The 14,711-nt window shown below is 33.7% G+C and overlaps 1 protein-coding gene across 2 annotated transcripts; it reads right to left on the bottom strand.

The window, feature by feature from the left end:
* Window positions 1-6,323: 6,323 nt before the first annotated feature.
* Window positions 6,324-10,111, bottom strand: LOC132615515 (anthocyanidin 3-O-glucoside 2'''-O-xylosyltransferase-like). 2 transcript variants are annotated; one of them, XM_060330117.1, is made up of 3 exons: window positions 9,081-10,111; window positions 6,659-7,565; window positions 6,324-6,500 (listed from the first exon to the last, which is right to left on the bottom strand). In XM_060330117.1, exons 1-2 carry the CDS (start codon window positions 9,595-9,597, stop codon window positions 6,691-6,693), a joined length of 1,392 nt encoding a protein of 463 aa, XP_060186100.1. In that variant the 5' UTR covers window positions 9,598-10,111; the 3' UTR covers window positions 6,324-6,500; window positions 6,659-6,690. The 2 variants fall into 2 exon arrangements, with proteins under 2 accessions (XP_060186100.1, XP_060186099.1); XM_060330116.1 differs by having other exon boundaries at window positions 6,324-7,565; window positions 9,081-10,110.
* Between the last annotated feature and the right edge of the window lie 4,600 nt (window positions 10,112-14,711).

A 14,711-nucleotide genomic window follows, 5' to 3' on the forward strand; every position in this document is an offset into this window, starting at 1 on the left:
TGAGATTTAAATTTAGCGGTTTGTTTAAAATTACGAGCATATTTAATTTAGATTTAGATATTTGAATTACGGCATATTTTAACACGTCCGATTTCAATTGGAAAAGGCTTTTGTGCTTATTCTCAAGCGTAAATTACGTAAATAAGTTACCATATATCGCCAATTTTAATTACACGTTATCCTTAATCAATAGTAAAATGCAAGTGTGTTCCAATCGAGAACGGGGCGTCTAATTAAAGGAGGTGATTAGTCAATTATAACAGCGGCATCTGTAATGCCGTAAATAACAGTGATACGGTGATTAGCACGGATCGACTTTTTATAATGCTAGAAAGGGACACGAAGGAACTGATGTTCTAATTTGATCGATTCGGAGAGTCGGTTCAGTTTTGATGATGGAGTGTTAGGTGATGTGGCGGTGGTTGGGGTAATGGAAAGGGGAGGGGGGTGGTGGATGACGGCGAAGTGCCGTTAGGAATAGTTTCCATCTCCGTTTGCTTAATTAATTAGTTATTCGAAGGAAATAGAATGTTGAAGAAAGGAAGATTTTAGGCACTTCCTTGATAGAGAAGTGGTATAGCACCACGACGTCGTTTGGGTTAGGTAGAGTACTTTTTTTCTAGGTAATTATTTATTATTTATTTTTCTTTAGGGTAGGTGGCAATAGCATATTCTAAGATTGAAAATTCGCCGAATATGTCGACAATTCCTTAAATTTGTCTGTATATTTAGTAGACGTTTGGGCATGAAAAGTAATATCTTTCACATTATTTGGAATTTTGAAATTGGAGTTGAAGATGGAGTTGTGTTTGATTATAGTTTTTGTAAAAAATATTTGTTTGTTCGGAAATAGGGTTTTAGGTGTTTTTCAAATTACAAATTCTCATGGCCAAACGCTAATTTTCAAACAAAATGAAAAATTCTCATGGCCGAACTGGTCCTCAATTTAGATTCAGATTCTTGAATTATGGCATAATTTAATTGAATATATGAACGCATAATATAATGTATATATTAGACAAAAAACTTTTATGCGTACTTTCAAGCGTCTACTACGTAGATAAATGATCATTTAAAATATGTGGCCAATTTTAGTTACACACATTAGCCTTAATTAGCTATAAAACCGCAAATGTGTTCCAATCGAGAATGGCGTGTATAACTAAACGAGGTGATTAGCCAATTATAACAACAACATTTGTAATGTTGTTTATAGAAACGGATACTTTCTTCTCAGTAATACGGTGATTAGCACGGATTGTCTTTTTATAATGCTCGAAAGGAACACAAAGGAACTGGTGTTCTAAGTTGATAGATTCGGAGAGTCAATTCAATTTTGATGACGGAGCATTAGGTGACATGGCGGGGGAGGGGGTGGGGTGGAGATGGCGAACTGCCATCAGGAATCGTTTCCATCTCCATTGACTTGAGAACTAAATCTAGATCGGAAGTTTTGCTTCGTTGCTTATTAGATAGAAAACATCGAAGTGGTAAAGCGCCACGACTTGGTTTTGGGTTCGGCAGAATACTAATTTTTTTTTTTAGGTAATGTATTTTTTAATTCTTTAGGGAAGGTGGCAATAGCATATTCAAGATTTAAAATTCGCGAAATATATTTAATTTAGATTTAGAATCTTGAATTATGGTATATATCAATTGAACATATGAACACATAATACAATATTCATGTTAGACACCTCCGGCTTGCCGATATATTTCATTTAGATTTAGATACTTGAATAACAACATATATTTAATTGATCATACGAACACAATATAATGTTTATATATTAGACACTTCCGGCTTAAATTTTGAAAAAAGCTTCTATGTGTATTTTTAATCGGTCATTACATAGATACGTTAACCATTTAAATTATGCTGTAAACTTTAATTATACGCATTAGCCTTAATAAGCGGTAAAACCGCAAGTATGTTCCAATTGAGACTGACATTAAAATTAAAGGAGGTGATAAATTTTATGTGATTAATTTATCTACGTAACGGGCGCTTGAGAACATATGCAAAAGCTTTTTCAAAAATTGAGTTGGAAGCGTCTCATAGGAACTACTTTTTTCATGTGTTTAGGTGCTCAGCTAGAACAAGCTATACTTTGAATTCCATCTTTAAATTTGTTGAATTCAATGTCCAAGTTTTTAACGAGATGGAAATTCATACTTTATTGTGAGTTGTTAAATTAATCATATACTTCATTTGTTTTATCTTCTATTCCTTCGTATAAATATTTGTAGTGGAAATTACCTTCTTCTTTTTTTGGGTTCGGAAAAATTAATTATATTAGATTAATTAGTAGGAGTACAAGGAGGGTCGTTGTAATGTGTCATGAGTATAAGATTGGGTCATGGTATGTCATTTCTACATACGTAACATTGTGACATTATTACTATATACAATTACTACTATATACTCGTATAAGGGAGAATACCCATTTTTTTAGTCCTCACATGATTTTTTTGTTACTTTTTATCCCTAATTAAAGTTTTAATGACTTTATATACGAGTAAAACTGAGGATACGGACATGCTCGGTTTCCCGTTGTCATCGTTATGCTCGGGCACGATATGACCGGCTCATCGGGAACGAGGCTTCGAGCTCGATCTGGGATGAGGCGTTAAAGGAAGGGCGGTTAACTGCCATAAGGAGAAGACCGAAATATCCGCCCTCAACCGGATATTTCGGCGTTGATCTCGGCAACAGCTGTCACCAGATTTCTTTCCTTAATTCAGAATTGTACTAAGGTTGGGACTCATATACTATATAAAAAGGAGGTTCCGTAGGGGGGTTGGCAATAGAAAGAGAGAAAGAGTTCATATCATAAAACAATAAGAATTATTTGAGTCCATTCCCATTTGTTCCTAAGTTTATCTTCATTATTCATCGTGTAAGTACTCAACAGAGGGTATCGACCTCGGTTTCTATACCCGAGGCCAGACATGATTAATATTTGGTCAGATCTGCTCCTTTACTTACTTATTGGCTTATTTCGCAATTTAATCTCGAATTGAATTTAGCCACATATTTTTGACATCATGCATAAATTTAATTGTTCTCCATTTTAAGGTTAAACAGACTTACAAAGTCTTCATACATTTGATAAATTTTAGGAACTTTAAGGACTTTTTCCATACCATTAGAAGTGATGATTCCATGAAAAAAGATGATAATGGGCCCCACGAAGCACACTAATCATACATATTATGATTTTTTTTATGTAAAAATATTATATTAAGCTTATTTTAAATTATATTTTTTCTTAATAATTTATTATAGACACGTAAAGAAACCATCCATTTATATATTATATAGGCTTAATTATTGAATTAAAATATTGTTCTTATTATATTTTTTTATTGATGTTGTTTACCATATATCATATGATATTTTAAATTTTATTCATCCGATTAAACGTAAAAAAAAAATTATTTGATTTTCTCCTGTAATTTTTTATTATACGTGCTTGCAAGCAAACCTTCCCCAGACCCCATTTTGTGAGATTTCACTGGGTATGTTGTGGTTGTTGTTACGTGCTTGCAAACATACGTAATTAACAAAGATTTCACTTAAGGTAGGATTAAGTTTTAAAGTAAAAGAACAAACACTAATAACTTATATCATTGTTAAATATTTTTAAAATGTATCAGAAATGTAAATTATAGTCCTTCCGTCCCAATCGAAAAATGAATTCCGAAGTATGATAGCTAATTAATCTAAATTTACGTGCATACACTTTTAACTTAAAATTTATCTAATAAATGACTATATTAAAAGAGGAACTATAAAACATTATTTTCATATATATTATGAAACTCTTTGAAGAAAAATGTAGTTAAAGAAAATACAATTTGATCTCTAAGCAGTAATTATACTGAAAAATTGCAAAACTATATTTTCACTTTTTTAATATTAAAATATTTTGGGAAATACGGGATAGTCAATATTTTATATAATTTCGGATAAAATAGTTAAGTTCGACATGAAAAGATTATTACAATGTAGATTCCATAAAAAAGTACATTAAATCAAGAAAAAGGAAAAAGGATTTTTTTTAACATGCACTCTTTGGAAGGAAAAGGAAAGCTTAAAGTAACAACAATTTAATTTCATTGTTTTTGCAGTACTTTTTCTATTGTTTAATTTGAAAGAACATATACAAAAGTATCTTGCAATACCAAAACTTTTAATTATTTATATTGATCTATAAGTCAACTTTATTGATTTCATCATACAACAATATTGTAGCATTAAATATTTTTAACAATTAGTAGCATCTTTTTGTAAAAAATAGATTAGCTAATATAGGTTCAATTCAGAGAAATAAATGAAATTAATGTAACACATGAAAAGCTCATTGGATCATTGGAGACAATTATCTCAAAAAGTCAGTAAAATAGAAATTATAAAAGCTTTCATTCGTTAGTCTAATATACAAACTAAGAAAAATGTTTTCCTTTAACTTTCAGATACCTTTTTTTTACTTTAATATTTAGAATTCTTTAGAAAGTTTCAAACTAATATTAAAAAATCAAAGAAGCAAGAACAAACAAAATTTAAAAATATCTGCAAATTTAATTTTAACACCTAAGCCCGGACCAAATGACACTAGTTAATGAAGAACCACTTCTACCAACATTAAGTGTTGACAAAGAAGAATTAGAAGGCATGATGTTGATGTGGCCTAGTAAATATCGGATGCGGGTAGTCCCGGCCTTAATTCTTACCAAACATTTCCAGGTAAAAATGTCTAACAATCCTGGGATTATTTATCCACGTTTGATTTAACTTTTCATTATTGATAACACTCAATAGAATAAGAATCTCAAAATGATTAAAAAAAATTATTTGTAAACCAAACGACCCCTGATGTGAAACAAAATTTCCTTACTATTAGTAGTACTACTATTTTTCAAATATGCTTAAAATGCTTTTAACTATGAAAATTACGAATTAAATTTTTTTGATCTATTTTAGCTATTTATGTTTCTTCCCCTTTAGACTCAAAAGAATGAATGCGGTAAAATAGATTAAGCTTAACTACTCAAACTGGAAAATAACATTCTATTTGCCATTAAAGATTTTTGAAACTGAACCAAAGAAAAACAAACGAGGAAACATATGTCTTTTTAAAAATATAAAAGGAGAAATTTGAATTTAATCAGATTTCAATACGAATATCAGGTTGGAAAAAAAAAAGAAAAGGAAAACAAGACAAAAGCGGAAAACGAAAGACATTTGATGTTAGTTGACACATTTTACACTTGCTTCAATCTCGATTGATTGATTGATTGAACAATGTGGTAAGAAGACTTGCTTGTACTGTATGTATCTAGTGTTTGCATGAGCGTGATGGATCTGTCTACTTATCAAATCAGAACGACAAGTGAAACTGCTTGGGCCGGGACCAGTTTTGGTCATTTTGCACTTTTGTTTCTGTTTTGTGCCGTTCTTTAATTTTTGTCCTTCAACTCATTTTTTTTGCGGGGCATAAGTTTATAGTTTTTTATTATAATATCCCATAAATTATGCCCCTGCATGAAAGAACTTATGTCCCGCCAGGCGTAAGTTCAATTTTGAAGGACAAAAATTAAAGACCAGACTATTTGAAGGGCACAAACCGTGCAATTAGTTCGAGAGGTTCGTTTTAAGTTACTTGGGGTGGGCTTGCTTGACTGTGGTAGTTTGTGGTTTTTCTAAGCCCAACGGGTAACAACCAACATGGCAGTTTATGTTGCTCGGACTCTCGAAAAATATTTGTATTGATGTTGCATTCTTAAAAAATGCAGTATTTTAGAGGATCTTAAACACATTTATAGACACTTTGAAGAGTTTGAACAATATATTTTAACGCCACTACCACAACTATTACTACCAAAAAAAAAAAAAAAATCTATATAAACATTTTTTTTTTATATATATATAACAATTCAATCATCTTAGGTAAACCTTGGCTATTCCTTTAGGTATCTACTACTTTCCGTCAATATAAATATTTTTCGAAACCAATTCAGCGTTGCACGTGCCCTTAGTTAAAATATAAAAGACTAAGACTTTAGAACCCATAGTTAAAATATAAAAGACTTTAACTTTAGACCTAAATTAGTACACTATTCTTTGAGTGTTTAGAAGTGTTTTTAGAGGTTATAGAATAAAATAAAAAGTGTCACTAAATTTGAATGAGAAGTGTGTCTCCTAAACACTGTATGAAAACGTCCGATCCAAATTCGATGCTACATCATTAGAGGGTAGCATATGTCTAACAATTAAACTCAAAATCCCCCATGGAATCAAGACTAAACTGAACTATTGATTCAAATCAACACGAAATGGTCATTATGACAATATTATAGTACAATACATCTATGCAGAAAATGGGGTATGAATCAAAACTATTGATTATGTCTAACACGTACCTTCGTAACTTCGGACGACTTCTGTTTTTCTGCCCATCCACAATCGTGACCTCCCATCGAGCAACAAGTCGGAACTAATTGAATACTTGTGTTAGGAATTCCTCAAATCGGTTTGCCATTTCCATAAAGAATATAATTGACAATTCGAAGTTGCACATTATCCGTTTCTTGCAACGAACACGAGTACATAGGTGGTAGGGGGTGGGGGGTTAAGAGGGTCGGTTGAGCCTACCTTTTCAATCAATCGCCCCCGACAATCAAGGTCTATTCAACTAGAAGTCCATGCAAGTTCTGAATGAAATTATCAATATAGTTACTCATGAAACCAGGACTTGAAAGAACTTCCTTCCATTTGCTATGATTCTCTTTCACAAAACAACCAATTTGGCTATCTTTATACATGACACATTTCACAGCTTTGCACAAACTCTCCTTTGAAAACCAACCATTTTCATCCTTCTCCACTTCAACTCCAACCTTAAGTTCCTTTTCCATCAGCCTAGCATTTAAAGTTTGGTCATTAGCGCGTGGCAAAAGTACCAATTGACAATCACACAATGCCAAAGACTCCCACATTGATCCATACCCACAGTGACTCACAAAACAACCAACTGATTTATGACTTAAAATCTTCAATTGCGGCACCCAACAATCAAGAATCAATCCCTTTTCTTGAACCCTTTCTTTGAATCCCTCCGGTAAGGCTTCTTCGACCGAATTAGTCCCTTCAGGTGGCTTAACAACTACTAAAAATGGTAGATCAGTCATTTCAAGGCCTAAAACAAGTTCTTGAAATTGATTCTTTTCAAGAATCAATTGGGTTCCAAATGCACAGAATACTACTGATCCTGGATCAAATTTCTCGAGCCAATTCGATAATCGATGTTCTTCTAAAGGCTCTTTTGCAGGCTCGGGAAGAACAGGTCCTGTGTAGAGGACTGGCTTTTTGAATTGTGTTGCTATGTAGTCACCGAAAATTCCTTCTATCTCTCTACATGTTTTCAAAGCTATTGCATCACACTGTGTGATTCCCTTCTTCAATCGTTCGAAAATTGTCACTCCTCTGCCATATTCATTAAATAGAAATGATAACAACTTAGCTTCACGTTCGTGAAAAACCACAGCAGTAGAAGGGTAACCTGGAGATCCACCAATTGACCACAATTTTTTAGTGAGCAGTGGAATTGCCAATTTACTAGCAAAGCACGGCACTTTATGATGCATAATATTAGTACTAAAGTTACAATATTGGTCGTTCCCCCTTATTTTGTTCCAAACAAGCTAGAAGCAGTAGCGTAGCCAGAAATTTATATAAGGGGTTCAAAAAAAAGTAGCTGAGAACCAAAATTGTGACTTGAAAGTTGAAACAACTTTTGAACCCTCGTTAGGCCGTTATCACTATAGTAAAATATTCAACAGTTTATATACAGTCGACCTCTCTATAACAGCATCCGTATATAACATCTAATTTTTTATGTTATATTTTGCTTCTCTATAACAACATTTAACAACAACCGACTTTATAACAGTACGCTCTTTGTAAAATAACCCCCCCCCCCCCCCCCCCCCCGTATGATAGCTATCTTCTTTTTTAGTAATATAACAATTAACCATCTTTATAAAAACAGAATATCTATTATTACCAATAATAAGTGTAGAGATTTTGACCAAATATTTTGATATTTTAATACACTATTTATCACAAAGAATATTATATGAATATATATCTCTATCATTAAAAGATTTCCCTTCGTTATATAATTAAGCTTAGGATTTGGTAATTAAAAATGAAAAATTAGATTTTATGCATCTTTTTTGCCTATAACAACAAAATATTATTTAAATATCAATGTTGTTATAGGTGTATAACAGCAATTCGCTATAACAATCAAAGAAATTTCAACCCAACGATGTTATAGAGAAGTTTGACTGTATAATAAAAAAATATTTTTACCCTATTCACACGTATGATTTTTCGACTAAGGGAATTTATTTGAACCCACTTCACTCTTAATAGCTCTGCCCCTGGCTGGAAGCAGACAAATAGGGAACTACATGTATTAGGAAAAACATCAGCTTGTAATGATTGTAAGCGCAAATACTATCACTCACTCCTCTAATATTATTGATTAATACACATGACACACTTTCCTTTTTCGTCCATTTCGAAAATATAATACTCCCTCCGTTCCAAAAAAATTATCTTAGTTTGATTTGATATGGAATTTAAGAAATGAAGAAATTTTTTTGAAATGTGTGGTCCAAAATAAGTCTTAGATATTTGTGTGGCGATAAATCATCTCATAAAGTTAAATTGTTGCTAAATATAGAATTGTGTCAATTTTTTGGGATAAACTATTGAGGAAAGTAAGACGATCTTTTTGGGATGAAGAGAGTAACGCACTGCTAAATTTGGAAGCAATTAACTCTACACCTCTCATTTTATCTTTGATGAGAAATTATTTTGGCATGTTTAAGGCACATATTTAAAAAGTTTTATAGCCACACAAATGTTACGACCTAGTTATCACCACAAGTTTCAAAATTCAAACTATGTCATATAAATTGAAACCGATCAAGTATATAACATAGCTGCTCTTTTCTAAACCAACCCCCCAACCCCAGGAAAAAAAAAATTAAGTAAGAAGAGTCACCTGGTGGTGGCTTTACTATTTCAGCTGCAGTTGATGCCATAAAAACACTCTTATCCGGTGACCGAATCAACGAAATAGCTGATGTAGCAGGGCAAACAACTTTATAACACACAGTCTTGATACCACCAATTTCTAATACTAAATCAGGAATCCAATGAGCAAGATCAAAGAAAACAAAATGGGGTTTTAAATTTTGTAAAAAAGATTTGATTTGATCATACAATTCATCCATAGCTGTTATTAGTAAGCTTTCCAAAGATCTTGGAACATCAGCTGTAGTTTCTGCTCCATATGGAAGGCCATTGATATGAGGAATTGTGAGTGTATGGAAGGTGATTAGATTAGGATAAAGATTGAGATTTTGAAGTCTAATTTTTGCATTTTTTGGTAACAAGAATGAGATTTTGTGACCTCTTTTTGCAAGTTCATTGGAGAGGTTGAGAAATGGGATCATGTGACCAAAAGCAAGCCATGGAAACATTACTATTTGGAGATTTGAGTCTGTGGACTTTTCCATTTTTCTTCTTCTTTTGCCTTTGATGATGGAGCAGTTAAAATAGCTTGAATTTGTCGATGGAAACTAGACAAGAGTCTTCTCTTTTCTATTTCTTTATTGGCCGACACATTTCTTACTAGTTCACCACATAATTTTTGTGTAGTTGAAGATAATCGTGCATGTTGAATGAAAGATTGGCTGGCGTTGACTATTTAAATAGGAATAGGAAAACAGAAAAAGATTTGGAATCACACATCTAAATTGCAGGGTTTGTCCTTTAAATGAGCTGATCTTTAATTTTTGCTATTTAAAATCGGGCTCATGTCTAGCGGGTATAAATTCTTTTCTTGAGGGGGTAACGATTAAGGCCAACACAAAATAGGGACAAAAGTGTACATGACCCACTATATGAACAAACAAACTTTGCACAACCAGCTTACCTTGAAAAGATTCAATAGTATGTCACACTATATGTATGAGGAAACAAATTTTGTACAATCACCGACAGTTTTTCTGTCTTTCCTTTTCCTCTTGGACAACGAATCGAAAATCTGATGAGTCTGTTTGAAAATGAGTGAATCTCCGGCCAATAAAGCATTTTTTTGTACTTCAAAGGCTCTAGTGTTTAATTTTTACCCCTCAAATTGTTGGTCTTTAATTTTTATCCTTCGCTTTAAAAAATGACCAAAAATATCCCGAGATTCTGGGTTTGAACCCCCACTCAATAAAATAAAATAAAAAAAATCGCAAGGCAAGGCTTCGCAAAACTTCTGCCTTAAGGCAAAAGTTTGTTTTGCGAAATTTTGCAAGACAGGATTTTTTTTTAAGCTCTGCTGCTATTCTACAAATGTTAAGGGCTATTCGCAGGAATGCCCTTATTTTGGAGTGATCTTTAATTTTTGTCCATTAAATTGGTGGTCTTTAATATTTGTCCTTCGCCTAATACCATGAGGTTTGGGGTTAGAACCCCCGCGCAGTCAAAAAAATAATAATTCGCAAGGCAGAGTTTGTAGCAAGTTAGGCCTCAGACAGAGTTTTGGATGCAAAACTTTCCCTGTAGGCAGAGTTTGCATTCAAAATTCTGCCTGAGGCATGCAAAACTCTGCCTTACGGATCCCAACTTATGCCTTGCGATTTTTTTTTTTAAAATTTTTGACTGAGCGAGGGTTCGAACCCGAAACCAAGGGGTTTCTAGCGAAGGGCAAAACTTAAAGACCACCAATTTAAGGGGAAAAACTTAAAGACCGGTGCTTTTGAAGGACAAATCCGCACAAAAAACTAAATGTTAAGGCCTAACTTTTGCCCAAATAGGCCTAATTTTGCTATAAAATTTTGTCTTGTGATTTTTTTTTTCACTAAGCCGGAATTCGAACCCAGAATCTTAGAATATTTTAGGCGAAGGGAAAAAATTAAAGAGGACTCCCGAATAAGAGCAATCGTGCAAATTGCCCCCAATAAATTTGTGTCGTTCATGGATTGCGTCGACAAGTGAGCCATGTTAAGAAAGTCCAAACTAATACTATATGTAATAAAGGGCCCTATAGCAGTTATTTAATTTATTTTATATACTAGCAAACTATGTTCATGCGATGCACGAGGCCCAACATAATTAATTTGGTTACTCAATTTAGTTAGAGCCTGTTTGGATGGGCTTATACCTATAAGCTGCAAACAACTTATAAGCTAAAAAAAAAAGTTGGGATAGTCTAACTTATTTTTTTTTGGCTTATAAGCTGCTTTAGATAAGCTAAGTCAAATGGGCCCAATTATTTTTTTGAGCTTATTTTAAGCACAAAATGACTTTAAGCTGGCCAGCCAAACACTTAAAAAGCTGAAAACAGCTTATAAGCAACTTATAAGCCAATCCAAACAGGCTCTTAGTCTTTATGGTTTGTATATTTTGTAAAGGATACCGCGATTCTCCTTAATGAGTCTCCATATTTTTTTTCTTTTCATTTTATTTTTTCCCTTAATTTCTCAATTGTTGTTAAAATTTGTCTTATTTTGGTTATGTCCACCTCTTTTTTATATTTAATAAGTGGACAATTCAAATTTCCTATATGTCAAGTTTATAATCACAAGATTCAAAGGATATTTTATTATATTATACACATTTTTAATTTAGAACCACAAGATGGTCTATCTTTATTTCTTAAATTCTGTGTCTAGTCAAACGTAGACACTTAAATTGAGACAGAGGGAGTATATGCCAAATGAAGGAAATGAAAGGGCAATTGAGACATTGCGAACATGTGAGGACTTAAAAATTAAATACACAAGAAGTAGTATTAATGTTAAACTTCCGAAATGTACACATGTTAGTCCTGGCTTAGAGTACAATTTCAATTGCTTTTTGTACAACTTATTGTTGCTGTTGTCACACCACAAACCATGGCCTGGGCAAAACACAGCACTCGGTGCCTTACTGCATGTGACCGAGCGAACCACATGGCTTGCTGAATCATCATGAGGCATAACATGAGCGGAATATAATGTGAATGCATGATGAGCCTTTACAAAATGCAATAAGTCAATGATAGTTAATCAAAATACTTGTTTAAACATGAGTGCGGAAATAACATGAATGAGCCAAAATGGCTATACGACTCCGAAAGTGTGACATGACATAACTGACTTGTCTAGTCTATAAAAACTCTAACATAAGTCTGAACATGGAAAACATACTCGCTGGGACAAGGCCCCCAGCATACCTTAGATGCATAACTAATCATTAAATAAAGAGTTGACTAAACCCCGAATGAGATGGGGCTCACCAATAAGCTGATACGAATGCTGTCCTACTGAGCAGATGTGTCGTCCTGTAAATCAGTACCTGCATCGTGAAATGCAGGCCCCTGGGCAAATAAAAGGGGACGTCAGCACATTGAATGTACTGGTATGTAAAGCAACTGAAGAAATAACATGGGACATGAAATAACATGATAAGAACTGAAACTGAAAACATGATCATGAACATGAGTACGTATACATATATATCATGCGTAAAGTATTGTGAGTAGGGAGAGTAGTAAATATAACCGATAACATGGTCTGGTACTTGCGTCCTATCAGTAGAACACTCATACCTTGCCAGGGACATGAGGTTTAATAATATTATTAAAGGATCCAGTCATTATGAGAGATCTGTTATATCCCGCATTCTTGTACAATCGGATAATTCAACACAATCGCGGGAAGACAGTAATCAAGGCCATATTTTTACTTTGCTGGGCATATAAGTTGTTATGAAAATATTAAAGTGGAAATAATGAGAAAGGTCAAGGGCATAAAAGGAAATTCGCAATATGACTCGTGAAAATATGGAGGGAGACGAAGGGCAAATTTGGAATGTGGAAAAATTAAATTTTCATGAAAAGCACAAAATAATAATAATATGAGCTTGGAGGAAAAAGGGGCCATTTAGGCCATCTATAGTAAATGGGCCAAAGCCCATATGAGCAAAATTTATAAGTCCATAAGATGACTAATTTAGTCATCTTATTCATTATTTCTCTAGAACTTTCAAGAAAAAGCAAGAACAAAAAAAGAAGGAGAAAACCTTGAGGCCATTTCGGCCAAGAGGAATTCCACAAGAAAAAATTGACTAAAATTCCTTCAAAAATCATTTTCTACCAAGTAGAGGGTCCTTAACAAAGTGGAGTTGTTGTTGAAGCAAGAAAAATTCAAAATCATACAAGTTGCCAAGTTGTAGTCAAGTGAAGAAGTGGAGGAGAAGAAAGGTGAGGACTTGTGCTCTTTTACATGTTATGAATATTTATGCATGTTGTAGTGTACAAAAGTGGATGAAATTCATGAAGAACAATATTATGGGATGTGGCCGTGAGGTGTAATATGTGTATGTATGTGTAGGAATCATGTTTCAATTGTTTCATCTAGTATTTGGTTATTATTGTTGTGAATGCTATGTGGAATAATGGAAGTTGAATAAATTTGGAGAGGTTGTAGTGTGTATGCTTGATGTTGGCCGTATAGTTGTAGTGTAATGTGGAAGATAAATGGTTCTTGTTGTTATGGAAAATTTGTTGTGAGGTTGTTATAGGAAAATATGTGACTTTATTGTAGTTTATGTGAATATGGAAATGAAAGTGGCAAGATGCAAATTATGATTGTTTTTAATGAAATTGGAAGGTGAAAAATGCATTGTGGGTGAATTATGGTTTTGGTGGAAGTTTATGTAAATTGAATATTATGTTCTTACATGTATAGAAGACAATGATATTAGTATGGTATTGTTGATATATATATTATAAGGTTAGTATTGTTTTATGAAAGTTGGAAGGTCTTGAAGGAAATTGTATATTGATTGAATTGTTAGTATTGTTGTTGGCATTGTTGTTGATACTTTGGCCGGGTTGAATTTCCGAGGTTGTTATTGATTGAAATTGGCCAAGTTGAACTTGGTGGGATGGAGTATTTACAGGGGAAGTGCTGCCGAAATTTCGGTAGACAAATGTTACTTTAAGATTCCAATTCCAAAAGCTCTAACCAAAGTTGGTAAATGTGACCAATTTGTAGATTTTAGCGGATTTGCGACTTGAATTCGGGATAGCATACGGAGCGGCAAGAGGTATGTAAGGCTTCACCCTTCCTTCTATGGCATGTCTTAGACGTAATAAGTTGGATATGAGCCTCGGGGACAACCCTATCCTCCGGAATCCGCGCCTAAAGTTTCCCCTTTCCCATTCAGTAGAATTGAACTAAAAATGGTGTAAAAAGTTGGAAAAACTTCCTAAGCCTCTAGAACTTGCTACATTGGACCCGACTACCTTAAAACCCTCATAAGTGACGTCATAGAATGGAATGTACACAAATTTGGCACGCCGCCTCAGTTGACCCGAGGTGGGCCCAGTTTTTTCCCGGTTTTCCTTTGTTGACTCGTTTGACTTGTTTCAAAGTTGAATCTAAAAGAGAACTTTTGACCCTTGTTTCGATTATTAAACGGCAAGTACTGTACCATTCTAATGGAATTATGTCCATGATGACCGTGGTAACGATGATGTCAAGAAAAAAGAATACGCCTATGACAAGCATGACAAAGATGATTTCATGACTAAAATGATGAATATGATCTTATATGGATAACGATGTAGTCCAAAATGAGAAAATGCCTACAG

Source organism: Lycium barbarum, chromosome 10 (assembly GCF_019175385.1).
Source record: "Lycium barbarum isolate Lr01 chromosome 10, ASM1917538v2, whole genome shotgun sequence".
NCBI classification, from domain to species: domain Eukaryota; kingdom Viridiplantae; phylum Streptophyta; class Magnoliopsida; order Solanales; family Solanaceae; genus Lycium; species Lycium barbarum.

Excerpts from the sequence above, each read along its gene's own strand:
- LOC132615515 (XM_060330117.1), bottom strand. The coding sequence starts at position 9,597 with ATGGAAAAGTCCACAGACTCAAATCTCCAAATAGTAATGTTTCCATGG. Across the intron at positions 7,566-9,080 it reads AATAGTAAAGCCACCACCAG|GTTACCCTTCTACTGCTGTG; the intron begins GTGACTCTTCTT and ends GTGGATCTCCAG.